The 26,592-nt window shown below is 44.4% G+C and overlaps 1 protein-coding gene across 1 annotated transcript in view; it reads left to right on the forward strand.

The window, feature by feature from the left end:
- The first annotated feature begins 308 nt into the window (after nt 1-308).
- Nucleotides 309-26,592, forward strand: part of EZH2 (enhancer of zeste 2 polycomb repressive complex 2 subunit) — a 29,837-nt gene continuing 3,553 nt past the window's right edge. Inside the window, exons 1-14 of the mRNA XM_049769431.1 lie at nt 309-427; nt 2,038-2,166; nt 13,419-13,535; nt 14,978-15,098; nt 15,979-16,125; nt 16,460-16,562; nt 18,498-18,661; nt 21,849-21,940; nt 23,146-23,386; nt 24,100-24,269; nt 24,471-24,565; nt 25,075-25,115; nt 25,222-25,347; nt 25,707-25,885. Of these exons, the coding sequence (XP_049625388.1) occupies nt 311-427; nt 2,038-2,166; nt 13,419-13,535; nt 14,978-15,098; nt 15,979-16,125; nt 16,460-16,562; nt 18,498-18,661; nt 21,849-21,940; nt 23,146-23,386; nt 24,100-24,269; nt 24,471-24,565; nt 25,075-25,115; nt 25,222-25,347; nt 25,707-25,885 (1,842 nt within the window). The 5' untranslated portion in view covers nt 309-310. The remainder of the gene's footprint in view (nt 428-2,037; nt 2,167-13,418; nt 13,536-14,977; nt 15,099-15,978; nt 16,126-16,459; nt 16,563-18,497; nt 18,662-21,848; nt 21,941-23,145; nt 23,387-24,099; nt 24,270-24,470; nt 24,566-25,074; nt 25,116-25,221; nt 25,348-25,706; nt 25,886-26,592) is intronic.

A 26,592-nucleotide genomic window follows, 5' to 3' on the forward strand; every position in this document is an offset into this window, starting at 1 on the left:
TTGGGCCACACCTGGCGATGCTCAGGGGTTACTCCTAGCTCTGCTCAGAAATAATTTCTGGCCGGCACAGGGACCATATGAGATGCTGGGGTTCAAACCAGGGTTTTGAACCACCATCAGTCCTGGGTTGGTGGCTTGCTGAACTCCTACCAACTGTGTTATCTCTCCGACCCCACCCTCTGGACTATCTTACCTCCAGCACCTTCTGCAGATGTCCATGTTCTTTCTTTCCTTGAATGTTGTTTTACTGTTCAGATTAAGGCTGGTTAGACAGTGATTTTAATATGAAACCATTGTTTTTAGAGTAATCATGGGCCAGACTGGCAAGAAATCTGAGAAGGGACCAGTTTGTTGGCGGAAGCGAGTCAAATCTGAGTATATGCGACTTCGGCAGCTCAAGAGGTTCAGGCGGGCTGATGAAGTCAAGGTACACGTGTCCTCTGTCACTGCCCATGCCAGTCAGGGTCGGTTCCCCAGCTAAGCCAGCCTGGTTTGGAGTCCTGGGGTTGAACAGGCTCAACAGCTTGGGGCCTTGAGGAAGAGGTAACAGTGGGAGAAGACTCTGTTCAATCCTCCTTATATTCACATAAGGATTGTACCCAGACACCAAGGACCTTGCTTCCTATTAGCTGTATTCCTGGTCCTTGTTTCTATTGTCTTTGGATATTCTCATACCATTTTTTAAAAAATATCCTGCATATGAATGCAGTCATTCTATATCTGACCCCTCTCTGACTCATTTCACTCAGCATATTACTCTCCATGTCTATCCCTATAAAAGCATCATTTTTTGGGTGAAGCACCTACTGATGCTTAGAGGTTATTCCTGACTCTGTACCTGGGGATCACTCTTGGTGGTGCTTGGCCGTATGGGATGCCCGGGATCAAACCTGGTGGGCCTTGTGCAAGGCAAACGCCGCCCTACCTACTATAACTATCACTCTGTTTCCTCTCAGCTCTCCATTGTGCTTTTTCTTTTGTTTTGTTTTTTTTTTTTGGGCCACACCCGGTGGTGCTCAGGGGTTACTCCTGGCTGTCTGCTCAGAAATAGCTCCTGGCAGGCAGGGGGGGGGGGATGACCATATGGGACACTGGGATTCGAACCAACCACCTTAGGTCCTGGATCAGCTGCTTGCAAGGCAAACACCACTGTGCTATCTCTTTGGCCCTCCATTGTGCTTTTTAAAAGTTTTTGTTTGGGGAGAGGTGAGTTTGGGACCATATTTGGCTGTGCTCAGGTTACTCCTGACTCTACTCAGGAATTGTTCATGTTGGTGTTAGGGGACCATATGGAATGCCAGAGATTGAACCCTGGTTGGCAGCAAGCGCCTTGCCCACTGTTCTATTGCTCTGGCCCCCTGTTGTGATTTTCTTTCTTTCTTTTTTTTTTTTTGGGTCACACCCAGCAGCGCTCAGGGATTCCTCCTGGCTCTATGCTCAGAAATGGCTCCTGGCAGGTTCTGGGGACCATATGGGATGCCGGGATTCAAACCACTGTCCTGCAAGCAAGGCAAACTTCCTACCTCCATGCTATCTCTCTGGTCCCTGATTTTTTTTTTTTTTGGGCCACACCCGGTAACGCTCAGGGGTTACTCCTGGCTATGTGCTCAGAAGTTGCTCCTGGCTTGGGGGACCATATGGGACACCGGGGGATCGAACCGCGGTCCGTCCAAGGCTAGCGCAGGCGAGGCAGGCACCTTACCTTTAGCGCTACCGCCCGGCCCCTGATTTTTTTTTTTTAAGTACAAACTTACCTGTTTCATCTGGAAATAATCACTAGTATTTCTGTAATGCTGGAGCCCAGGGCCCCAACATGCAAGTCTAGTATTCTCTTCCTCCTCCTTTTCCTCCTCTTCCTCTTCTACCCCCACCCCCCAAATTCAGTTGGGGAGTGACAGAGTAGCCTAGGCAATGTAGCTTCTGATGCAGTCAAGGGAATGGAATGCCTATGTTTTTGAGAACTCACTAGATTGCCCTCAACTTTTAAGGTCTGACAATATTTCCAACAATGACCATTTTTTTTCTCTTTTTGAAAAGAGTATGTTTAGCTCCAACCGCCAGAAAATTGTGGAAAGAACTGAGACCCTTAACCAGGAGTGGAAGCAGCGGAGGATCCAGCCTGTGCACATCCTGACATCCGTGAGCTCATTGCGCGGGACCAGGGAGGTTGGTTCACTCACACATTGGTCTTGGCAGCTCCTTCTGGGGTTTGTTGGTGGAGTGCTGGTTGGTTAGTGAGAGAATGTTCATCTTCTCACTGTAACTTAATGACTCTGTAGCACCTCTATTGGTTCCCATGGTAGAGTTCTAGTATGGAGAATATGCTTTCATACTCTATAAAGACCATTGAGTGAAAGAAAAAACAGTGCTAAATTTGAAATACTCTCCTCATCAGATCACTAATAGAACAGAGCTTTCTGACTCAGTCATTGTTTTTACCCTCTAATTTGAATTTACCATGTTAAAAGAAACATGTGTTTTATTTCCTATCATATCCATGAATTAAGAAGCTTCTATTTTTAAACTCTTAAGGCTCACTACAAGAGTTTTTTTTTTTTTTTTGATTTTTGGGCCACACCTGTTTGACGCTCAGGGGTTACTCCTGGCTATGTGCTCAGAAATCGCTCCTGGCTTGGGGGGACCATATGGGACACCGGGGGATCGAACCACGGTCCGTCCTACACTTAGCAAGGCAGACACCTTACCTCTAGCGCCACCTTCCCGGCCCCACTACAAGAGTATTGAGATTGCTTTTGAGATTCCTTTTGTGGCCTTGTCTGAGTTAGTTAGGTAAGTCTTGAATCAAGGCATTGAATTTTTTAGAGTCTAAATTGACACATGGCTTGAAAGGAAAAGAAAACTGTAGAAGTGGGCTGGAGCTCATGAACTGTTTTGGACTTGACTCCTGGCTCATGTGCCATTGGGGGTGAGTAAGCCTGCTCCCCTACTTAACCCATTTTGCCTGAAAGAGAAAAACACATTTAAACTGTATAGAAACAGTAGAATTCTGGACAAAATATTGTTTCATATCCATTTTACTTGTTTATTTGGTTTTTGGGCTATACCTGGTGGTGCTCAGGTGTTATCCTGGCTCTGCTCTCAGAAATCATTTCTGGCTCGGGGGACCACATTTGATGCTAGTGATTCAACTGGGTCAGCCACGTGCGAGGCAAAAACACCCTACCTGCTGTATCAACACTTTGTCCCTCATACCCATTTTATATAGAAAGACCTGGCATAGGATATGAAATGTCATTTGATTTTTGTTTTGTATGATTTTGGGGCCATACTCAGTGATTCAGGCCTTACTCCTGACTCAGTACTCAGGGTTCACTCCTGGTCTGTACTTGGGAGACCATATCGGATGCTGGGTATCAAACCCTGGTCTTTCACATGCAAGGCAAATGCCCTGACCATTGTGCTGTGTCTCCAGCCTCCCGGAATGCCATTTAAAGAGTCCAAGTAAAACAGGGCATGGGTCAGGGCATGCTGGAGCCCCAGGTTCTATCTCTGACTCTACTCAGTCAACCATGGACTACCAGTTGTGGCCCAAAATCAAAACAAAAGAGGTGATGTCTTTCTTATACTGTATATGAGATGGTTATCTCTGAGCTGAAACATGGCAGCATTTGAACAGTGAACTTGTTTTAAAATATTCAATGAGTAGCCATTTGTCCATTTGGTATACAATCAAGCAGTATTTCCTTACTGTTTGGAGTCTTGTCAGTATGTATAGTAGTGCAGAGAACTTCAACTATGGACATAATCCTAATTTTTTAAATTTACGGTGATTGGGATGGTTTCAACAAGACTTGGGATAATTCTTACTCATTTCTGCATTTTGTCAACTTTCAATTGCCTTGACTAGAGTTATATGTATATTATATGCAGATTCCTTCCACTTGATTTGGAACCATTAAAACAATGGTTTAATAATTAAGAGTAGAATATTTATTTTAATCACAGTGTTCTCAAAAATGGCAATTCTTTAGGAAGACTTGTCTAGTGACCTTTTGGAAATTTCGAGATGAAGGAAAATAGAAACATTTTTCTCTTTGGAGGAATAAATATTAGTATTTTTTTTTTTTTTTTTTTTTTTTTTGTGGTTTTTGGGTCACACCCGGCAGTGCTCAGGGATTACTCCTGGCTCCATGCTCAGAAATTGCTCCTGGCAGGCACGGGGGACCATATGGGGCGCTGGGATTCGAACCGATGACCTCTTGCATGAAAGGCAAACGCCTTACCTCCATGCTATCTCTCCAGCCCCAAATATTAGTATTTTTGAGACGAAAGTGGAAACTCATAGAATATATATATATATGTGTGTGTGTGCGTGTGTGTGTGTGTATATATATATTACCAATTATGAGTCAAAGTGTTACCAAGACTCAGCCTCACATTTGCATCAATAATTTTTTGGGTGAAGATAGGTACTTGGCACTCATCATTGTATTGAATTTCATGTTGTATGATGCCTTTTCTCACCTCCCAAGCAAGAAAATTTAGCTTTACCAGAGTTGTTGGTTTGCTTGCTCTCACAGTGATCTGATGTAGGCCTTTAGGAGCACATTTTCTTTGGATGCATGAATAAAGTTTATTATTATACATCAACTTTGAATTGCTCAAATTACAATTTAGATCTTAAATATAAGGGTGCAGTTTATTTAAATGTTCTTTAGTAGCCGAATTTTATTTTTGTCAAATGGAGAGAAATTCAATAAAAGTAAGGGTAAATTTATGTGAGAGCAAATAAATATTTTAATAGAACACGGTTGTTTTTGAACTTCTGAAACTTAACTAGTGTTTAACCCTACAGGTTTAAGAACAAACCATTTTTACCAGATAGGAGATGAAAAGGAGGGGAGCAAACTCTGAACTTTTTCATTTATTTTTGATTTTAGGGCCTTACCCAGTGGTGCTCAGGGTTTACTCATGGATCCACTCAAGGATTACTCCTGGTGGGCTTGGGGGAAACCATATTGGCTACTGGGTTAGCCACATTCAAGGCAAATGCCTTCCCTGCTGTATTTCTCTCTAACCCATGGAAGTCATTTTTGAATAATTCCATTCTGGTCAAGCCTGCAAGTTTTGAGGGACTTTCAATAGCAGATTCTACTTTCAAATGATTCCTCTTGACACCCCCCCCTCCAAAACAAAAAGAACCTTACTGACCTGGAAGCTGGTGGTTCATGCAGTTTGTGATAAACATTTTGGTGTAATCGTAACAAACTGACAGTTTGGGAAAGGACTTTTGATATCTCTTGGTAGAATCTGCATATTTCAGCCAAGACAAGATTCTTAGTTGCTTTTCTTGTCTCTTATATGTTTTGGCAGTTGGTGCCTGAAGTAGGTCAGGAGCAGCAGGATGAGTAAGAGGCTGTTTTGCAAAGCTGTTCCCAGCCGTTGGGCTTGGCAAGCAATGCTCCATCCACCACCTGAAGTCTGTGGCTCTTGGCCTCCTTAGTGTTGTCAACATTTGTGTTAATGGATCCTTGGAGGAGTTAGTTCCAGTTTTCCACCCATTGCTTTCTTCTTGACTTCAGAAAGTCAGACAGGTTTCTGCCTGCACATCCCTGAAGGGACTACTTTGCCCTATGCTGTTTTTAGCTATTCTCTTCCTCTCCCTCCCCCCCCCATTTCCTCTCCCTCTCCCCTCTTTTCCCCTCCCTCTCCTCTCTCCCCCCTCCTCTTCTCTTCTTTCTTCCATCCCTCCCCCTGCCCCGTTTTCTTGGGCTTGGGAACTTCTGATATCTTGAACAAATTTCAGAATGTTTGTTTTTTTCCTTTATATTATTTCATCTTCAAGAATTTATATTTCACACTAGTTTCTTGTGCTTCTCAGTTTTATCTTCTGAAGGGTCGTTCAGCATAAGAATGCTATTTAGTGTTACATATAGGCCAAAGAATGACTGCTGCCATAATGTGTGGTTTATCAGAAAATTCCTAGCGGCCTTCTCTTACTTTGTCAGCTAACACACGTCTGTAAACTTTCCCTGGACTCAGGTACTTCAGTGTGCCTATTTTTCTATTTAAGGAAGAAAGTGTTCTAGAAGTTACTCATGAAATTTTTGTTCAGTGCTTTTCTTTTTGTATGTTTACCCATTTTTTGTTGTGAAAGTCACAAGGCAACTTTCTCTTTATGGTTTTTTGTTTTCCTCTTGGGATGCCTGTCACATGTAGTGATGGAGTGGAAAACAACCTTTCCTGGGCATGTGATATCAGTGGTGCATGATGCAGTCATTAAAGACCCTGCCTGTCCATTTCTAGGTTCCCAGGAGAGTTGAAGGACTTCTTGTTTCATCTTGCTGGGGGTGGAACCCAGGGCCTCACACATATGAGAAATGGACCTTCCACTGAGCCACATTTCCAGAACATATTTGTAAGAGTTCTCTGGCACCTTTACTGGTGTAGAAGTGAGGTTTTTTTTTTTTTTTTTTTTTTTGGTTTTTGGGTCACACACAGCGGCGCTCAGGGGACCATATGGGATGCCGGGATCCGAACCGGGTCCATCCCGTGTTGTGTGAGTACAAAGCAAATGCCTTAGCACTGTGCTATTACTCCGGCCCCAGAGTGAGAATTTTTTAACTCTTACTTTAGTGTGGGGCATTCTTCAGAATGTCTAACATGTAAAAAATGGAATGTGTCCTCATTTGTAAAGGATAAACTATCTTTAGGACTTCCAGAAATACGCAGGTTTTTTTTTTTTGGGGGGGGGGTGCACACCCTGTAATGCTCAGGGGTCACTTCTGGCTCTGCACCTTGGAATCACTTGTGGTAGTGATAGGGAGACCATATGTGTTGCCAGAGATTGAGCCCAGATAGACCACATGCAAGGCAAGTGCCGTGCCTGCTGTGGCCTTTGAGTGCAATATTGAAAAAGTAAGAATGGGCCCGGAGAGATAGCACAGCGGTGTTTGCCTTGCAAGCAGCTGATCCAGGACTTAAGGTGGTTGGTTCGAATCCCGGTGTCCCATATGGTCCCCCGTGCCTGCCAGGAGCTATTTCTGAGCAGACAGCCAGGAGTAACCCCTGAGCGCCGCTGGGTGTGGCCCAAAAACCAAAAACCAAAAAAAAAAAAAGTAAGACTACTTCATTAGGTCTAGAACTTGATATGGTTTAACTTGATAATGTGATTGACTTTTTGCTTAGGATTCTGTTTATCCTTTTCTCCCGAGGTCTTATAAATAACTAGTACTTAGTACCAGCTTGGAACATTGGGCAGATTTCATGAGTTGTCTTCACAGCGGAGGCCACTTTATCTGCTGGCTTGATGAGTCTTTGATGTTATCTTTCTTTCTCTCCAATTTAAAGGCTATTGAAGGAGCCAGGAATGAGTTCAGGAATAGAGAATTTGCCTGGAATGTATGTTTGAGCCCCTAGGTTTGGTCCCTGGTATTATAAAATATGAATGAATAAATAAAGGTTCTTTGCAAACTAAAACTTAAAAATAACAGACATAAAGCAGATGGCAAGCTGTCTTTCAAAATGTGACTTAGATTTTGATTTCTTTTCTGCTTGTGATAACTAACTGTAATATGTTTCTTGTAAGAAGCGGCTAAAGCAGGCAGTGTCTGCTGTTACATGGCCATCCCAGGTCACAGTTTTGTTTCTCTTGAATATTCCAGGGCTTTCTAGCCCCCTCTTAATTCATGGATGTTTAGGGTTCTTATTTATTGTGAGGGGGAGAGGACTTGTTGGCTACAACGACCTGTGCTAAGAACATGAAGGTGAACCACCTTTGTGCATATCTTAGCATTTTGGGAGTTATTTGACTGGAAAAGTACCTAGAAGTAGAACTAGTAGGTCAAAATGATTAGCATATTTGCTTGTTTATCTTTGGCTGGGGTTAAATTTTGGGATAGAGTGAGGGCCAATATTTGAATTCAGGGTGTTTTAGGGTAACTTTATGCTTAGGGTTTGCAGCATTAGGACTTGAAGTTATCCAGCGCTAGCCTAGGATGGACCGCGGTTCATATGGTCCCCCAAGCCAGGAGCAACTTCTGAGCGCATAGCCAGGAGTAACCCCTGAGTGTTACCGGGTGTGGCCCAAAAACCAAAACCAAAAACAAAAAAACAAAAACAAAAAACTTGAAGTTAGGTTTAGAGGCAAAAGTTAGGGTTAAGAGCAGTTTTAAGGCTTAGGGGTTTAGGATTAGAGTTTAGATTAGGGATTAAGTTTTAGGATATGCCTATTTAAGATTTGAATAAGCATCATCCAATTTCTGTGTGGAGAATTTTATATTTATACTTCCAACTATTTCTGGAAATGGCTTTATCTAATTTCTTCCCAGAATATCAATCTTTTTCATCTTTTAATGTGTGGTATGAAAAAGTACTAATTTGATTGTGTGCCTTTTAAAAATATACTGAGTTAGTATTTATCTATAGTTCTTTTATGAATTTGCTAGTTCTTGACTTTCTGTTCGTTTTTGGACCATTTCTGGTGATGCTTAGGGATTACTCTTGGCTTTGTACTTAGTAATTACTTCTGGAGGTGCTCGGGAGGACCATATGGGATGCTGGGAGTCGAACCCAGATCTGCCATGCGCAAAGCAAGTTCTCTGCCCACTGTCCTGTTTCTCACTTTCCTCGACTCTTAATTAAACTTTTCTGTGTTTTCCCTTTGCACAGTGTCGGACCTCAAGAAAAGCCTGGGCTCAGCTGCTAACCTGTATCCCATCTCCTTAGCCATTAAATGAATTTTCTAAATTATAAATACATTTATCTTATACTTGCAGATTATCTTCTATTTTGGTATTATTTGTTTAAATTTTGGTCATTTAGGAATTTTGAATGGTTAATGAAATGTCAGATTCACATTTCTTTGACCTCTCTTCCTTTTGGAGGGGTGCTCAAAAAAATCAGGCAGTGCTCAGGGTTTACTAAAGATTTACTAAAGATTCACTCCTGCCTTTGTACTCCAGTCACTTGGTGGGGGTGGGATACTGGGATTGGCATACAAGGTGAGCCACCTACCCCTGTATAGTCTATTTTTGGCCCCAATTTTTTGGGGCATACCCAGAGGTCTTCAGGGTTACTCCTGGGTCTGCACTCAGTAGTTACTGAGGATTAAACCTGGCTCATCTGTGTGCAAGGCAGATATCCTCCCCACTGTATTATTGCTTTGAATTCTATATTTATTTTCAAATACAGGACATATTTTCATATGCAGTACTATTCTTGAATTGGGATCTGTATTGTTGTTTGGCCCCACTTACCTTTTCTCAGTGTTTGTTCATTTTTACCAGTGGAGGGTGTGTGATTTGTTCTTTATCTATTTCTCACTGTTTGAGCAAAGTTGGAGTTTCTCCTGGAATTGCTGCTTCGAACAGGGTGACACTTTCACCCCGTTAGATTCAGGCTGCAGTGGGTTCTCTGGGTGTTGGTTTTAATAGGGTTGACCAGTTAGACATCGAGGATGATCCTTTAGCTTCAGACTCAGCTTCTGCAGGTCAGAGCTTTAAAAGCTCCAGGCTACCTGAACTTGTATTCTACTTTTATATGCTCTGTGCTAAAATGTTAGAGGTGATACTCTGAAAACAAAACAAAATAAAACAAAAAAAAAACAAAACAACCCAACAAAACCCTGAGAAAAGTATGAGCGGCTGAAAAGAATATATTTCTCTTTGGTTTATGTGAATTCAGATGCAGTTTGCTATAGTTCTTCCCAGTGTGGTGGATCTGTAATAGTGACAGTGGGCACTTGTCATCTGCCAGGCACCTACTTTATTAAATGTGTCAAGATTCCATCATGCTCCCTTCTTCCCGCTTTCTCCACTGATGCTCCCCTGCTTGACTTGGGTTTTTTTTTTTTTTTTTCTTTTTCTTTTTCCAAGGCTTTTTCCGGACATCAGCCTTCTTCCAGTCTGGCCCTGAACTCACTTTTGTGGTTTTGGCTTCTCTTAATTCACACTTGGTCTTTCCTCAGCCCTGAGTAGCTGGAGTACAGCGACAGTTGCCGTCTATCCTTTCATCACGTCTGTCTTTATACTCACTGAGAGCTGAGTGGGTCAGCTGGCCAGGACTCAAGTTTTGCAGGAAGGAAATGGCTGGTGTATGGAGCAAAGTGGGTGGCGATGGTTGCTTTTTTCCTCCCTTTCTGCAGTTCACAGGTGGGTGGAGTCTTATTTTCACCTGGCAAAGCCAAAGGTTGTTAGGAAGTATCCGTGGCCCATTGTTTCTCTGGCATGAAACCCAATGGACGTAGCAAGACTCGAGCATGTTTCTAACTGTGCCCTCCTAGAGCTGATGCTGTTGCAGAGATGGAGGCTCTGGCTGCTGTCCTTTGGGGTATCCCACTGTGGAGGGGGTGCCAGCCCAGTCTCATAGGATAGTGGTGAGTGTAAAGCAGTTATCTTCGGTGCGTGGCGCATAGTAGGTGTGTTAATGTCTTTCCCTTCCCTTCAGGCCACTCACCTGCTCTTCCCTCTCCGGTTTTCCATAACACAGTTTTTCCTTGGAACCAGCCTTCTGCCAAGAGTCTCAGTTTGGTTGTGTCCTCCAACTCTTCTTGTTGGCTTCACTTCCCTCTCCAGCTCCCCATGGGCCAGCCACACAGTCGCCTTTGTACCAGCGGGTTGATGTAAGTCTCCCCTCCTCAGAGGAACCTGGGGGCTTACCAGGAGGCTGTTTTCTCTGAAAATGTAGCATCCTTGACGCCCCGCACTTGGCTTCTTTCTTGCCTGTGGATGGTGAATTGGCTTTCACCTGTGAGCCTCGGGTTGGAAGGAGAAGGAGAGGAGGGAACAAGTTGATCATGGGTGTCCTGGTGATCCTCGGAGTCTGGGACATGTGACTGCTGAGGTAATACAAAGGCTCTGGGGGACTCCTCAGGGTCATAGCCCTTCTCAGAACATGCAGTGATAGGAAACTGATGCCATGAACTAACTGTCAAGGATGATACATTCTCAAAGAAAAAAAGAGTTACTGGTAAGTAACTGGGATTTTTGAGTCTTTTTCCTGTTAAGTGAATAAGTAAGAATCCTCAAACTTGTTTGTAATTATTTGGTATGTGACAGATAGTTACAGGATAGTCCAGTAGTTGAGGACTGCAGTGGGCTTCTAGAGTCTCTCTCAAGCCAATGAGGAGCTAAAGCTAAAGCTTGTGCCTAGCTATAAGCTTTATCTGTTAATTCCAGAGAGGTGTGAGGTCCTGAACATTCTATGTTGTACCCCAGAAACATTTGTTGAGTGCCCTCTCCCTTTTGAGACACTGTTGAAATGCTGTGAGACAGAGGTAGGCCTTATCCTCAGAGATGGACCCCCTCACTGTCCTGAGGCTTGCTCCTGGTTATGCTTTAGCATGGCATAGTGAATGCACTACAGGAAGGAGGAGAGGAAGCTGAAGGTAATTAGGTAGAGATGGAGTTAGGTATCCTGCCTTACATGCAATTTACCCCTAGTTCTTTCCAGTACTGTCTGGACTAACTCCTGAACACAGCCAGCCCTGTTCACTGCGAGGTGTGGCTCAAAAACCCAGATGATAAAGGGGTCAGAGTTGAAGGTCTTCCCCGAGCTTTAATGCCAGTCACTCTGAGACTCAAGTTACCCGTCAAGTATGAAACAAAATCACCAATCCAATTTACTTGTTTTGCAAAAAGTACCCTTTGCTAATCAAAGGGTAGTGGGAGGATGGTACTTGATTTTCTGATTCTGACCTTTCCTTGTTGTCTGGGCAGGGAGTCCTGGGTATTGGCCACATGGCAGCAGCATTGCAGATCTGCAGTTGCATTTCCCCAGAGCCCCCAGAGGGTCCTGGAGTGTATGTAGTGAGGTGTGTCTTGGGGTTGCAGTCTCACTTTCAGGAGCAGCAAGTTTAGTTTCGTTGAGTCCCAGAGAAAGGCTACACATTTATTGAGTCCTGATTCTGGAGACTGAGTTCAGGAATCAGTTGACAACGTCTGAGAAATGGCACAGTGCCTGTAACAAAATATATGCTTATGGCTGTGATGACAGATTACTGAATGGCCCTGTGAACCATAGAGCAAAATAGGCTAAGGTTGGTGGGTTCAGACTTTGGAGAAATGTGGTTATTTGAGCCATGGGCTTCCTGTTATGACTTATCAATTGCCTGCAAAATTCTACTGCTCTGGACCACTTTCACGGGGAAGGGATCATTCTGTGCTCATTGAGTGAATTGACCCAAGATTGCCTGCTACGGGGTTGGTTGGAAGAGGACTTGGTGTGGCCCGTAGAACCACGATTCAGCCTGGCTCCGCCAGGCCTAGTAATGCTGTTTCTAAGAAGTACCAGAAACCTGAAGAACTCTGCATGCACATGATCTGGGGCTTTCCTTTTACCTGCTCGCTTGTAATTTTGCTTTGTCTGCATTTTTGACTGTAAGGGCTGTATCCAGGGTGTTTTGATAAGGTTCTCAGGCCTGATGATTAGGAGCTGGGATTGGGGAAGCAGGTGCTTGGGCACAGACTTGACTGAATTGCGTAGAATCGAAGATGCAGAATACTAATGTCCTGTCATCTGCAACTGGCACACAGTTTAAAATTGTTGTGTTGTGAGAGTTTATAGTTAGTGCTTTTCATTTCATCATAACGGGATTTTCTTAGTGGTGCAGAGTGATACGTCTTGAAGTTGGTGATGTAAATTAGATGAAATCTAACATTTCAGGGAAGACATTCACTGGCATTTTAGACAACATGTGGGTCAAAGCAGGCTGGCCTGAGGCCTTCCACTCCCTCTGAATATGGTATCACCTTAGTTTACTACTTGCGAATTGCAGACTAAGTAGTACCATTTTGCAGAGTTTCAATAAGGATTGTGTAGGACAAGTCACGTGACCTATTTTAAATGGTGCCTAGCTTAGAGAAAATGGTCGCTAATATTAGTTATTACTTAGGGTTTGTTTGCCTTTTTATGATTAGTTGAATTGATTTGAATCTAGTTATGAAGGAAATTCAGATCTTTCATCCTTAGTATTTGTGCCTCATCTGATGAGATCATCAAATGGTTTTTTTTTTAAAGGGAATATAAAGATAAGAAAGGGTAAGGTAACATAGATTCCTTATTAATAAAATTGAACGGCATATTTGGTGTAGTATGCATACTATTACCTCACATGGTCATATATAAGAAAAACTAAGTCTTGAGTTAGGAAATGTATAGTGGAAGTATGGACCAGTTGATCTGAAGCTAACTGAAACACAGTTTTGATTTACTAATATTGGTAAGTATGTGAGTTGGAGGCTTTTGAACATTTGTATAATTTGTAACTTTTCTCATCTTAAAGCGAGGAGACACTCCTGTTCGTATTTTATGAATGTTCTAATCTAGATGGAGTAAAAATCCTTTTCAAAGGATGTGATGGGTAAAACCTCTTTATAATCAAATTATAAGTTATAAATTGATACTATGTAAAGTGTTATTTTATCCTTACCAGTCAATTCTGTTTTTTTCTTTTCCAGTGCTCGGTGACCAGTGAGTTTGATTTCCCGGCACAAATCATCCCTCTAAAGACTTTGAATGCAGTTGCTTCAGTGCCTATAATGTATTCTTGGTCTCCCCTACAACAGAATTTTATGGTATGTCATTGCATCTTTACTTCATTGATGGCAACATTAAAAAAAAAACATAGTTCCTTCCTTCTTCCCATCTTCCCTCCCTTCCTTTCTCTTCTGGTGAAGCTCCAGACCATTGGGGAGGTGCTCTGGATTAATTTGAGTTAGCTGTGTGCAATATAAGCCCTACCTATTGTGCTATTGTTCTAGCTCCATGATTTCCCCCCCTTAATATAAAACAGTCCTTAAGTGGTTCTGTTGGCTTAAATAAATTTTTTCCAAAAGAAAAAAAAAATTCAGTACCCTGTTCATAGACCTGTACAACTTGGATTTCTTATCAATCTAAATTAGTTTTTTTTTTTTTTTTGGTCACACCCAGCAGCATTCAGGAGTTACTCCTGGCAGGCTCAGGGGATATGCGATACTGGGATTCTAACCACCATCCTTCTGCATGCAAAGCAAACATTCTACCTCTATGCTATCTCTCTGGCCCCTAAATTAGTCTTCTTTTTTTTTTTTTTGTTTTTTGTTTTTTGTTTTTTGTTTTTTGGGCCACACCCGGCGGTGCTCAGGGGTTACTCCTGGCTGTCTGCTCAGAAATAGCTCCTGGCAGGCACGGGGGACCATATGGGACACCGGGATTTGAACCAACCACCTTTGGTCCTGGATCGGCTGCTTGCAAGGCAAACACCACTGTGCTATCTCTCCGGGCCCTAAATTAGTCTTCTTAAAACATAAACATGTACTTCAGAATTTTCCAGCTTTGATAACTTTTTGAGGCTGGGTGCGGGTTATTCCGGGCTCTGAACTGGCAACCTTGGGGAACCAAATGGAATGCTGGAGATCGAAGTTGGGTTGGCCGTGTGCAAGGCAAATCCCCTACCCTCTGTGCTGTTGCTGACTCCTTTCCTAACTTAAAAAAGTGCCTCCCATTGAATGTCTTTCTGTGTCTCTTTCTTACTCTTTTAATTTTTTTTTTTTTTTGCAAGGGGGCGTCACTGTCTGGGGAACTATGTTGTACTGGGTACTAAACCAAGGATTTCTGCATGAGTCCCCTTTAAAAGCTCTCCCTCTGGCCTCTATCTGTTCTCCTTTATTCTCTCATATTTTGCTTTATACTCTCTTAAGTGCTTATCTCTGCTAAGTCTGTGCCCTAAGTTTTCTAAACCCGGAGCTTATCCGGGTTCAGCTAGCATCGACTTGAATGGGTCTTTTGATCCATTCTGGAAGTAGTTTATATTCTTGGAGAACACAAACTATTTTGAGCACAATGCTGAAACGAAACCTTTTGGCATAAACTTAGCCAGACTATTGTTGCTCTATATTTTTAGGATTTTACAATTTAACAATATTATTATTTTGATAACTTGATTGTCTAGTGAGATTCAGGAATCCCCCATTTAGTATAAGAAATACTGTGATTCTTGGATAATTCTGCCTTTATTTAAATATTTCTGAAATTTCAGGTAGAAGATGAAACTGTTTTACATAACATTCCTTATATGGGGGATGAAGTTTTAGACCAGGATGGAACTTTTATTGAAGAATTAATAAAAAATTATGATGGAAAAGTACATGGGGATAGAGGTGAGTCGTATGTTTGTCTTTTTTTTAGAAGAGGGAGCTAAGTAGCTGAAAAATTTGACTTCTAAAAACACGAGATATGAAAAATTGTGTGAAGTTTTGTGCTGAACTGCTTCAGCTCATAAGCCTAATACTTCCAGTGTTTTCCCAGAGAATAGGAAGCCAAGCAAATGAAAATTTTGACTTTTAAACATTAGGTATGCAAAAATATATATTTTTTATTCTGAACTGGCCTCCATACACCTAATACTTGCAGTGTTTTCCCAGACTACTTGAATTGAAGAATTGTGTTATTGCTGCATAGTTGTATGCAGTTGCTTATTTAAAAAATTGGTTGTTTTGGTAACTTGTTTTGGTAACATCTGGTAGGATGAGCTATATTCTGACTCTGCATGAAAGTGACTAATGGCAGTGCTGAAGGGGGAGAGACCATGTATGTTGGGGTTGAACAGGAAGTTTGCACATAGAAGCAGGTGCTCAGTCTTCTTGGCCATGCCTGCATCCCATATCAAGAATTTTTAACTTGCACAGAAAAAATTTAGTGTTATTAAATTAAAACTTTCTTTTTGGGCTCTATCCTTTAATGATGGTCAGGGGTTACTCCTCACATTGCTCAGGGAACAACATGCAGTGCAGGTAGTACTGGGTTATTGAACCTGGTGATCAGAGAGAAAATGATGTTGACGATCGGTTCTGTTCTCATTGATGTTGACACCAGTCAGTCAGGCTTGAATATATGTGCGTGTGCACCTCCCATTATCTCATCGATTCTGATGTAGTACTTACAGGCTCTTTCTCCCCAGTCAGGTCATGTTTTGGTACAAACGTATTTTTCAGTCTACTTTTCTCTATGTGTTTATGATGTTGACTTGATACATTTCAGAATGTGGGTTTATAAATGATGAGATTTTTGTGGAGCTGGTGAATGCTCTGGGTCAGTACAATGATGATGAGGATGATGAGGATGACGATGGAGATGATCCTGATGAAAGAGAAGAAAAACAGAAGGAACTGGAGGAGAGCCGAGATGGTGTGTATGTTTTATTAGGGCTGGATCTGATGTTGTACAGCCAGAGTTAGGGTATTACAAAAATCATTTCACCTTCACTCGAATCCAGAATATGACGCTGATCATGAGATTTAGCTCATTCCCGTAGTCAAGACTCGAACCCCTAAGCCTGTTGTGGCTTGTAGGAAATCCTTTTTAGGAAATAGAAGTGAGAGAAGCACAAAGCACCTTAGATATTAGCTGCTCTTGTACAGATAGCGGTTTGAAGAAAATAGACTGAAAAGTTGTTCACTTGCCTTTTAAAGTATTTTAAAATATTTTAAAATATTTTTAACCTATGTGCTTGCTTGTTTAGATAAAGAAAGTCGCCCCCCTCGGAAATTTCCTTCGGATAAAATTTTTGAAGCCATTTCCTCAATGTTTCCAGATAAAGGCACAGCAGAAGAGCTAAAGGAAAAGTAAGATTTGTTCTCCTGAAGTTTTTTTGTGTTTTTTTGTTTTAAGCCAAGTGTCACACTAACATTGTACACTATTTATTAAAAATGGAAGTGGGCTCCTTCATTTGTTGACAATGTGTACAAGGTAACTGTAGGTCTGTCAATGGGATTTTGTGGTATGGAAGCTTTTATTTGTAGAAAAAGTTACACAGATTTAATTTGCATAACATTCAGAGGAAATTTCTCTGAGCACACTTAGAAATTTTAGTTCAGTTGATGTTTTTATTTATTTATTTATTTATTTATTTATTTATTTATTTATTTATTTATTTATTTATTTATTTATTTATTTATTTATTGGTTTTTTGGGCCACACCCGGCAGTGCTCAGGGGTGACTCCTGGCTGTCTGCTCAGAAATAGCTCCTGGCAGGCACGGGGGACCATATGGGACACAGGGATTCGAACCAACCACCTTTGGTCCTGGATCTCTGCTTGCAAGGCAAACGCCACTGTGCTATCTCTCCGGGCCCAGTTGATGTTTATTTAAAATGAAAAATGATTTTCATTTCATAATGTTTATTTAAATTGAAAATAGATTCAGGGGCCGGCGAGGTGGCGCTAGAGGTAAGGTGTCTGCCTTGCAAGCACTAGCCAAGGAAGGACCGCGGTTCCATCCCTCTGCTCCCTCCGCGTTCCCATATGGTCCCTCCAAGCCAGGGGCAATTTCTGAGCGCTTACCTTAGCCAGGAGTAACCCCTGAGCATCAAATGGGTGTGGCCCGAAAAAAAAAAGAAAAGAAAATAGATTCAACAGTGTATTTGAATTAGCTGAAAATAATTTTTGAAAACATAGTGAACTTAATTGTTTTTTATATATTCAGCTTATTTTAAAAAAAATTTAGGGGGCCAGAGTGATAGCACAGCGATAAGAGTATTTGCCTTGCACACAGCTGAACTGGGATGGACTTGGATTCTATTTCTGGCATTTCATATAAGTCCCCCAAGCCTGCCAGGAGTGATTTCTGAGTGCAGAGCCAGGAGCAACCCTGAGCGCCACTGGGTGTGACTAAAAAAACAACAAAAATTTTTTTTAAAGTAAAGAACTGGTTTACAAAGTTACTGATAGTTGAATTTTAGGCATATAGTATTTTAGCACCAGTTCCACTAGTAGTGTCTGTCTATTCCTATCAGTGCTCTCATACTCCCATACTTCATTATCCTCCACCTTGAACCAAGCTCCGCCCTTCCCTCCTACTACACTGCCCTACTCCTCTCCCATATACCCACCTGACAATGTCACAGGCACATTAAGGTTTAGTAGTTTTAGCCTAGATATCACATTTTTAGTGTGTTGAGCCTATGCTTTGATATGTGGCTATACCACTCTCCCACATCCCCAGTATAACCAAAGCCCTGTTTTCCCAGTACTTCCCTCTTAAAGCGATTATTATTATTGTTGTTGTTGTTGTTGTTGTTGTTGTTGTTGTTGTTGTTGTTGTTTTATTTATCATCATTATTATTTGGTTTTTGGGTCACACCCAGCAGTGCTCAGAGGTTATTCCTGGCTCCATGCTCAGAAATTGCTCCTGGCAGGCTCAGGGCACCATATAGGATGCCGGGATTCGAACCAATGACCTTTTGCATGAAAGGCAAATGCCTTACCTTGATTATTTTTATTTTTGTTGTTGGGTATTCCTGGTGGTGCTCATGGAACCTATCATGTGAGATGCCAGGGATCAAACTAGGTCAGCTCTGTGCAGGGCTCCTGGAATTGATTTTGCTATATGGTGTATAATATTGAATTGCTAAATTGAACCTAAATGTAAATTGCTAGCTTGATCTTTTATAGTTTTGAACATAATAGAACTCAACAACCACAATACTGAAAATCCTTTTAGGAACCTTTTATCCAGAGAATATTGTGCCTTGACATTATTTGCTCTTGGTTATTGTCAGGTACAAAGAACTCACAGAGCAGCAGCTTCCGGGAGCGCTACCCCCCGAATGCACCCCAAACATTGATGGACCAAATGCCAAGTCTGTGCAGAGGGAGCAAAGCTTGCATTCCTTTCACACGCTTTTCTGCAGGCGATGCTTCAAGTATGACTGTTTCTTACACCGTAAGTGCCGCTCTCCTGTGATTTCTCTTTGTGGTGGGGTCGGAAAGAGCCAGGCTGACATGTGTTCAACCAGGATTACTCATTGAATCAAGACTTGGTGGTTGGAATTCAGATCAGACACGGTAGATCAGAGCTTTGTTGATTTATATTTTCAATTTGTTGCTTGAGAATGGTTCTGAAGTATGTGTGTGTGTGAGAGGAAGAAAAAGAAAGAAAAAGAGAAAGATTTGCATGCTATCTCCTGCTGGATGGATAGAGGTCAGTGGTACTTTTCCCAATTGCTGATGATCCTGTTGTTTTGTAATGAAACAAAACAAGAAGTAGTTGAATCCAGCTATGTATTGCTGACGTGAGGAAGAAATCTTGTTGAGGAAGAACTTGAAGAGATGTTTGTATAAGTTGTTGGTTCTCTTTTAGTGTTAAATCTCCCCCCCCCCTTTTTTTTTTTTTTTGCCTTTTTGGGGGGCCACACCCAGTGATGCGATCTCCTGGCTATGTGCTTAAAAATCACCCCTGGCTTGGGGAACTATATGGGATGCCCAGGGATTGAACCAAGGTCTGACCTAGGCTAGCACGGGAAAGGCAGATGCCTTACCTCTTGTCCCATGGCTCTGGCCCCTCCTCTTTATCTTTTTTTTTTTTTTTTTTTTGGTTTTTGGGTCACACCCGGCGGTGCTCAGGGGTTTCTCCTGGCTGTCTGCTCAGGAATAGCTCCTGACAGGCACGGGGGACCATATGGGACACCGGGATTCGAACCAACCACCTTTGGTCCTGGATCGGCTGCTTGCAAGGCAAACGCGCTGTGCTATCTCTCCGGGCCCCCTCTTTATCTTTCTAAAAGACCTGTATTCAATATAAATAAGCATGAGATGTTCTCTATGAGATTTGAGTGTTCTCTGGGGTTTTCGTTTATCTGACACAGCTCTGAAGTGTAATGGGTCTTATTATGTTCCAGTTAGGTGGAACTTTCTAAGTGTAGTTTTAGGAACTTAGTTTTTAGCAACTACTTCTGAGGCCCTTTTGGGGAAAAAATTATTTGGGGGCTGGAGAGAGCATAAAAGAGCATTTGCCTTGGGGCCGGGCGGTGGCGCTAGAGGTAAGGTGCCTGCCTTGCCTGCGCTATCCTTGGACGGACTGCGGTTCGATCCCCCGGCGTCCCACATGGTCCCCCAAGCCAGGAGCGACTTCTGAGCGCTTAGCCAGGAGTAACCCCTGAGCGTCACAGGGTGTGGCCCAAAAACCAAAAAAAAAAAAAAAAAAAAAAAAAGAGCATTTGCCTTGTAAATCGACAATACAGTCACCAAGTCACTTGATTGGGCTTGTCTCTGTTATCTTCTTCACACAGCCCTGAAAATCCTTGTCATAAACCTGTGATACCCTTGCTACAAACTGTCACTCCACACCCCCAGATTCAGTCAGTTGGGGACAAGGGAGACAGCTCAGCAATCTGGGGCTCATGCCTTACAGATCTGGGACCTCACTTTGATCTCTGTCATTGCCCCGGATTGAGGGGAGTGACCCCACGGCGGCCTCCTCCTGCTCCCATATCCAGTTTTGGGATTTTTTGTTTTTGTTTTTGTTTTTGTTTTTTTTTTTTGGGCCACACCCGGCGGTGCTCAGGGGTTACTCCTGGCTGTCTGCTCAGAAATAGCTCCTGGCAGGCACGGGGGACCATATGGGACACCGGGATCTAGTACTTTTTATTTGAGGCGGGGGGCTTCATATCGCTATGTTCAGGGCTCACTTCTGACTACACTCGGGGATCACTCCTGGTGGTACTATGGGGAGGGGCATATGGGATGCCAGGGGTCATACCCAAGTTAGCTGCCTACCAGGGAAATTCCCCTATCCCCCAATGTTCTGTTTCCTTGAGGTAGTTGTGGTTGTATCAGGGGTCACACTTGCTGACTGGCATGTCTCAGGTTCTATTCAGAGCTTCAGGTTTAAATTCCCGAGTTCCTTGGTTTGTGTGGAGTGAGTGCATGTGGGACACCAGGGACATGAACTCAGGATCAGATGCTTGCAAGGCAGACACTCAGGCCAAGCCTGATTCTTCACCCCACTCTGGCCTTCAATATGTCCGACTTGTTCAGCACAGTAGTTTATAGATTCAACTGTCTTATAGTTCATTTCAGAATCATCTTCATCTTCATCTCCTCTTCCTCCTCCATCTAGTTTCTCTTTTTCCTCCTGTGGTGCTAATGGCTTACTTTTTTTTTATTTAGGGCTTACCTCTGACACTGGATTCAGAAATTCTGGGCAGAGCAGCCTTGGGGGACCATATGGGATGTGGGGGAATCTATCACGGGCTGGCCATGTGCAAGGCAAATGCCATACCTGTTGTGCTATTGCTCTAGTCCTCCAGCCTCTTATGTTGTAGCAATTTCTTTTTTTTTTTGTTTTTTTGGGCCACACCTGGCGGTGCTCAGGGGTTACTCCTGGCTATCTGTTCAGAAATAGCTCCTGGCAGGCACGGGTGGGGGGTGGGGTGGGGAAACCATATGGGACACCGGGATTCGAACCAATCACCTTTGGTCCTGGATCGGCTGCTTGCAAGGCAAATGCCCGCTGTGCTATCTCTCCGGGCCGTTGTAGCAATTTCTGACCTTTCTTTAGTAAATAAGATATTGTAGGGGCCGGTGAGGTGATGCTAGAGGTAAGGTGTCTACCTTGCAAGCACTAGCTAAGGAAGGACCGCGGTTCAATCCCCCGGTTCCGGTTTGATTCCCCAGTGTACATATGGTCCCCCCAAGCCAGGGGCAATTACTGAGCACTTAGGCAGGAGTAACCCCTGAGCATCAAATGGGTATATCTGAAAAACCAAAAAAAAAAAAAAAAAAAAAGATTGTAGATGACAGAACCCTTTTATATAAAAGCATGAAGTCTGATTTTATTATAAACTGCATTGTTTTCTTTGAGAGTAGAGATTCCATTTAAATAATGCATCTAGTCATTTCCATGTTTATGTGCTTTGGTTACATTTGTGAAGACCAAATTAGAAGTGAATCTTCTAATCTGCTCTTTTTCTGACTGGGAGGAGACATTTTGAAGTACAAAGGGCAAGTAAGTAATTCTGGATGAAAACCATGTATGGACAAAGTGTTCATTCACTGTTTCCCCAACACTTGGAAACTGAAAAAGTCTCGACCAGTGTTTTTAGCTACTTGATGCTCCGTTTATTTTGCAGCCTTTCATGCAACACCCAATACGTACAAGCGGAAGAATACAGAAACAGCTCTGGACAACAAGGCCTGTGGGCCTCAGTGCTACCAGCACCTGGTAAGCTGGGGGGATGGGCCCCAAGCGAGGGTGGTGAGGCCCAAGCTGTTGCTGGTGGTTCTTGTGTCCATCTGTAGTGGCCTGCGGCCCAGCAAAAGTCTCACCCCAGCTAGTCCACCATGATCTCTGGCTAGTCTTGCCTGACCCATGTGCCGCAGAACCCTTGCCCCTCTCAGGGTTGCCTTGAGACCCTTGTGTGTGCAGCCCACCCCACTCGGCCACCCCTGTCTTCCTTAGACCTCATTGTGGTCCGAGTCACCGGCCAAGCCCCAAAAATGCTTTGAGTGAGGGAGCACAGGTAAGGGCTTAGGAAAGTGTAGAGTCGAAACCTTGCTTTTCACGGGTACTCTCTTATTTTTACCATTTCCCCTCTTTGAACCAAGCCACTCGTACCTAGGAACTAAATGGGTAGATATTGCCTGTTGGATTTTGGACAGAAGACCATTGAATGGCACCTGCGGAAGGTATCCTATTTTTTAAGCAATTTGGTTACTGTAGAATGAAATAATAGAAAAATGTTGGCTGCTCTCAAACTGTCCCCTTCTGTTGCCTCTAAAATGAAATCCTGACACACTATTGGAAGATGCCCTGCACAAGGCAGAGTTCCCTTGGTTTCCCTTTAGCTCATGCGCTCACCACTGCCTCAACTCCTGCCATGGAGCGGCAGCCTCGCTCTCCCTGTTCCTCTGGGTTCTCCCCGGGAATTTCGCCCCCATTTGTCCTAGGAAGACAGAGGGGACAGTCGGGCATGTGTGTCTGTCAGTCGGGCGTGCTTTAATGTCACCACTGAGAGGGGTGGTTGCTTAGGGAGAGCAGAGAGGAAAGGTTAGCTGTATTTGCATGTTAGGGAATTGGTGCTTTTTAGAGGGTTGCTTTTAAAGAGACTCTGAGGGGCCCTGGTGTAGCTCAGTGATTCGAGTCCTTTTGGCCCTGCATGTGTGAGACTGTGCATTTGCTTCCTTGATGCCACAAAACAGACTCAGAAAGTTTGAATTGCCCTTTTTACTCCCCAGCGGTGAGTTTCTCAGGTTTCCCATAGAACTGCTTTGTGTGACTGTGGCCCATTGTCAATGATCAGAGTCCGATTTTTTCTTTCTGAATCCTTGACTGATGCGGCCGACTGATGAGTGCCTTGAGTAGCTGAGTCTCTTGGTGCCCCCTTCACCCCTGACTGCAACTTGAAGCCGCTCTTCTTGGCTTTGCAGGAGGGAGCCAAGGAGTTTGCAGCAGCCCTCACTGCCGAGCGGGTCAAAACTCCACCCAAGCGGCCAGGGGGCCGGCGCAGGGGGCGGCTTCCCAACAGCAGCAGCAGGCCCAGCACCCCCACCATCAGTGTGGTGGAGTCCAAGGACACGGACAGTGATCGGGAGGCAGGCGCTGAGACAGGCGGGGAGAACAATGACAAGGAGGAGGAAGAGAAGAAGGATGAGATGTCCAGCTCGTCCGGTGAGTGGCTGGGAGGCCTGGCTTCATAGCCCAGAGCTCGCTGGGGCTCGTGGCTCGGTTGGTTCTGTTTCTGGGTTATTTTCTACCTTGGTCTCCAATCCATTGGATGGGCAGGGGCAGTCAGAACCCAGCTCCAGGTGGTCCCAGCTTGGCTTTTGTCTTTGGTGGGTTGTGGTGATGACCTAGTCATCCGATCTGTCTTCTCCAGAGGGGTGCAGCCCGGGTATATTTGTACTTCACCTCATCCTGAAAAACATGGCTGCCTATCACGTGCTCAACACTTACTGAGTTTTACTTCTTAGCATTGTTCTTTTGCGGGGGATATGTGTGTAAGTAGACTTGGCAGTGCTCAAGGCTTGCTCTAACTCTCTGCTTAAGACTCTTTTCTGGCAGAGCATGTTAGACCCTGTGAGCATGCTGGCAATCACACCCAGATTGATTCTCTGCTAGGCCAGTAGTCTGCCTTGCCAGCGCTGGCTTTTTTTTTTTTTTTTTTTTCTTCTTGGTGTGGATGCGGGGGGTTCATACTAGCTATGCTCAATGGTTACCTCTGGCTCTGCACTCAGGAATCATGACTGATAGTGGTTGGGGGACCATATGGAATGCTGGGGACTGAATCCAGGTTGGCTGCATGCTAGGCAAATGCCCTACCCATTGTGCTATCCTTCCAGCCACACTGTTGTTCTTGACCAGCTCTGGCTTTTGTTTTGCAGAAGCGAATTCTCGCTGTCAGACACCAATAAAGATGAAAGCAAACATTGAGCCTCCTGAGAATGTGGAGTGGAGCGGGGCTGAAGCCTCCATGTTCAGGGTCCTCATTGGCACCTACTATGACAACTTTTGTGCCATTGCCAGGCTGATCGGGACTAAGACTTGCCGCCAGGTGAGCATAGCCACTTCAGCTCTGGGAGCACTATGGGGGTGTTCTGACACGTGGGCTCAGAGCAGCAGAAAGCTCTGGGCTGAGGGAGCAAGCAGCAAACTATCACCCTAGGGTCCAGCACTGATGTAAGGGTGTATTGTGGGTTTAGGGAGCCTTGAGCTGAACCCCTACCTCCACCTCCACCACCCCTGCCCTCACCAGGTGTATGAGTTCCGGGTCAAAGAGTCCAGCATCATTGCCCCGGCCCCTGCCGAGGATGTGGACACACCTCCGCGAAAGAAGAAGAGGAAACATCGGTGAGTGTTGGGTCCAGGGATGAAGGCTCCCTGAAATGGACCATAGGATCTCCTTAGTAGCAGTTGCTGACATTTTTCTGCAAACATGAGTTTGTGGTGTTAAGAGCTGCAGGACTAACTGGTTAGCCTCATATGGTCAGGAACTTACACTGTGCTTTGGGAGCTGACCCTGTACAGGCACAAGTTCCTTCTGTAACCCTGGCCGGTGACCTGCTGTGACCATGCTCAGACCGGTGGGACTTGAGTGGGAGCAGATTTTGTCCTTTTTAAAGTCTGCTCCCCAGCAGCTTTCAGGAAACATCCGGGCTGCCTTAATCTTTTCCTTCAGCCCTGGGGTGTCTGCTGAGTAGGACAAGCTACTGCACCTGGTCTAGCTCCGTGTAGCGATCAGAGGCTGAGTGAGGGCATTGGCTGCATGAAGTCAATAGTGGCCCTGGTGGGGGCTGGGGTTCCCTGTACTGGGGAGTGGATATGGGGCACCCTGACAGTGTGTTTGCCCTCCCGTACAGGCTGTGGGCCGCTCACTGCAGGAAGATACAGTTGAAGAAGGGTGAGTTGCTTCCCTCAAGCACCTGTAGAAGGACTGGGGTGCCAGGAGGGCAGAGGAGGTATAGGGGAGTGACTGCCTAACACACTCTGCCTGCTCTTCCCCACAGATGGCTCCTCCAACCATGTGTACAACTACCAGCCCTGTGACCACCCTCGACAGCCGTGCGACAGCTCATGTCCCTGCGTGATTGCACAGAACTTCTGTGAAAAGTTCTGCCAGTGCAGCTCTGAGTGTGAGAGTTTGTCCGTGTTAGCAGCCTAGGAGGGGAGTGGGGCCCTGCTTAGAGGAGCCCCCTGCTTAGAGGAGGCCCCTGTGTGCTAGAGTGAGCTTTTTCTTTGTCATGGTGGTTTCAGCCTGTCATATTGCACAGGATGGGAGGAAACTGCAAGAGTGGCCTTGTATGGACTTTGTGTCCCAGATAGGATGGAGTGGGAGGGACAACCGTCACCATGAAATGCAGCAGTACACAAAGCACTGGGCGCCAACGGGCATCCAGTTTTTCTAGCTGGCCCTCTTTCCTTTGGGGATGCTGGGGCAATAGGCCAGTCCTGCACTGTTTTCACAGCCACCCTCTCCCCTGCATCTCTGAAGGTCAAAATCGCTTTCCTGGCTGCCGCTGTAAAGCTCAGTGCAACACCAAGCAGTGCCCATGCTACCTGGCTGTCCGAGAGTGTGACCCCGACCTGTGCCTCACATGCGGGGCGGCTGACCACTGGGACAGCAAGAACGTGTCGTGCAAGAACTGTAGCATCCAGCGGGGCTCCAAAAAGGTAGGCTCTGCCCCCAGTCCTGTTGAGATCTGGATCCAGACCCACTGTGCCCTGTGGGGACCTAGAGTGAATGGTCAGGTCAGAGTTCATGCAGTTACTAGGATGAGCTGATGACATCCCCATACGCAGTAGTGTTCTTTTGGCTCTGCATCACAGTATAAATGACGAATTCTCTTATGGCATTTTTGTATACTTAGTTCAGTTCTTGTCTGTAATAACTGAAACAACCCAGCCTGGCGGAATCTGGGAAGTTGAAACTGAGATAGTTCATTTTTTTTTTTTTTCTTTTTTTTTTTGGTTTTTGGTTTTTGGGCCACACCCGGCAGTGCTCAGGGGTTACTCCTGGCTGTCTGCTCAGAAATAGCTCCCGGCAGGCATGGGGGACCATATGGGACACCGGGATTCAAACCAACCACCTTTGGTCCTGGATCAGCTGCTTGCAAGGCAAACACCGCTGTGCTATCTCTCCAGGCCCGAGATAGTTCATTTTTAGGGCAAATGTTGTATATATTTTTTTTAATTTGTTGCATTTTGGTGGGGCTGGAGTGATAGAACAGCGGTAGGGCATTTGCCTTGCATGTGGCCAACCCGAGATGGACCTGGGTCCGGTTCCCAGCATTCCATATGGTCCTCTGAGCCTACCAGGAGTGATTTCTGAATGTAGAACCAAGAGTACTTCCTGGGGCTGGAAAGATAGCATGGAGTTA

This window comes from Suncus etruscus, chromosome 1 (assembly GCF_024139225.1).
Source record: "Suncus etruscus isolate mSunEtr1 chromosome 1, mSunEtr1.pri.cur, whole genome shotgun sequence".
NCBI lineage: Eukaryota > Metazoa > Chordata > Mammalia > Eulipotyphla > Soricidae > Suncus > Suncus etruscus.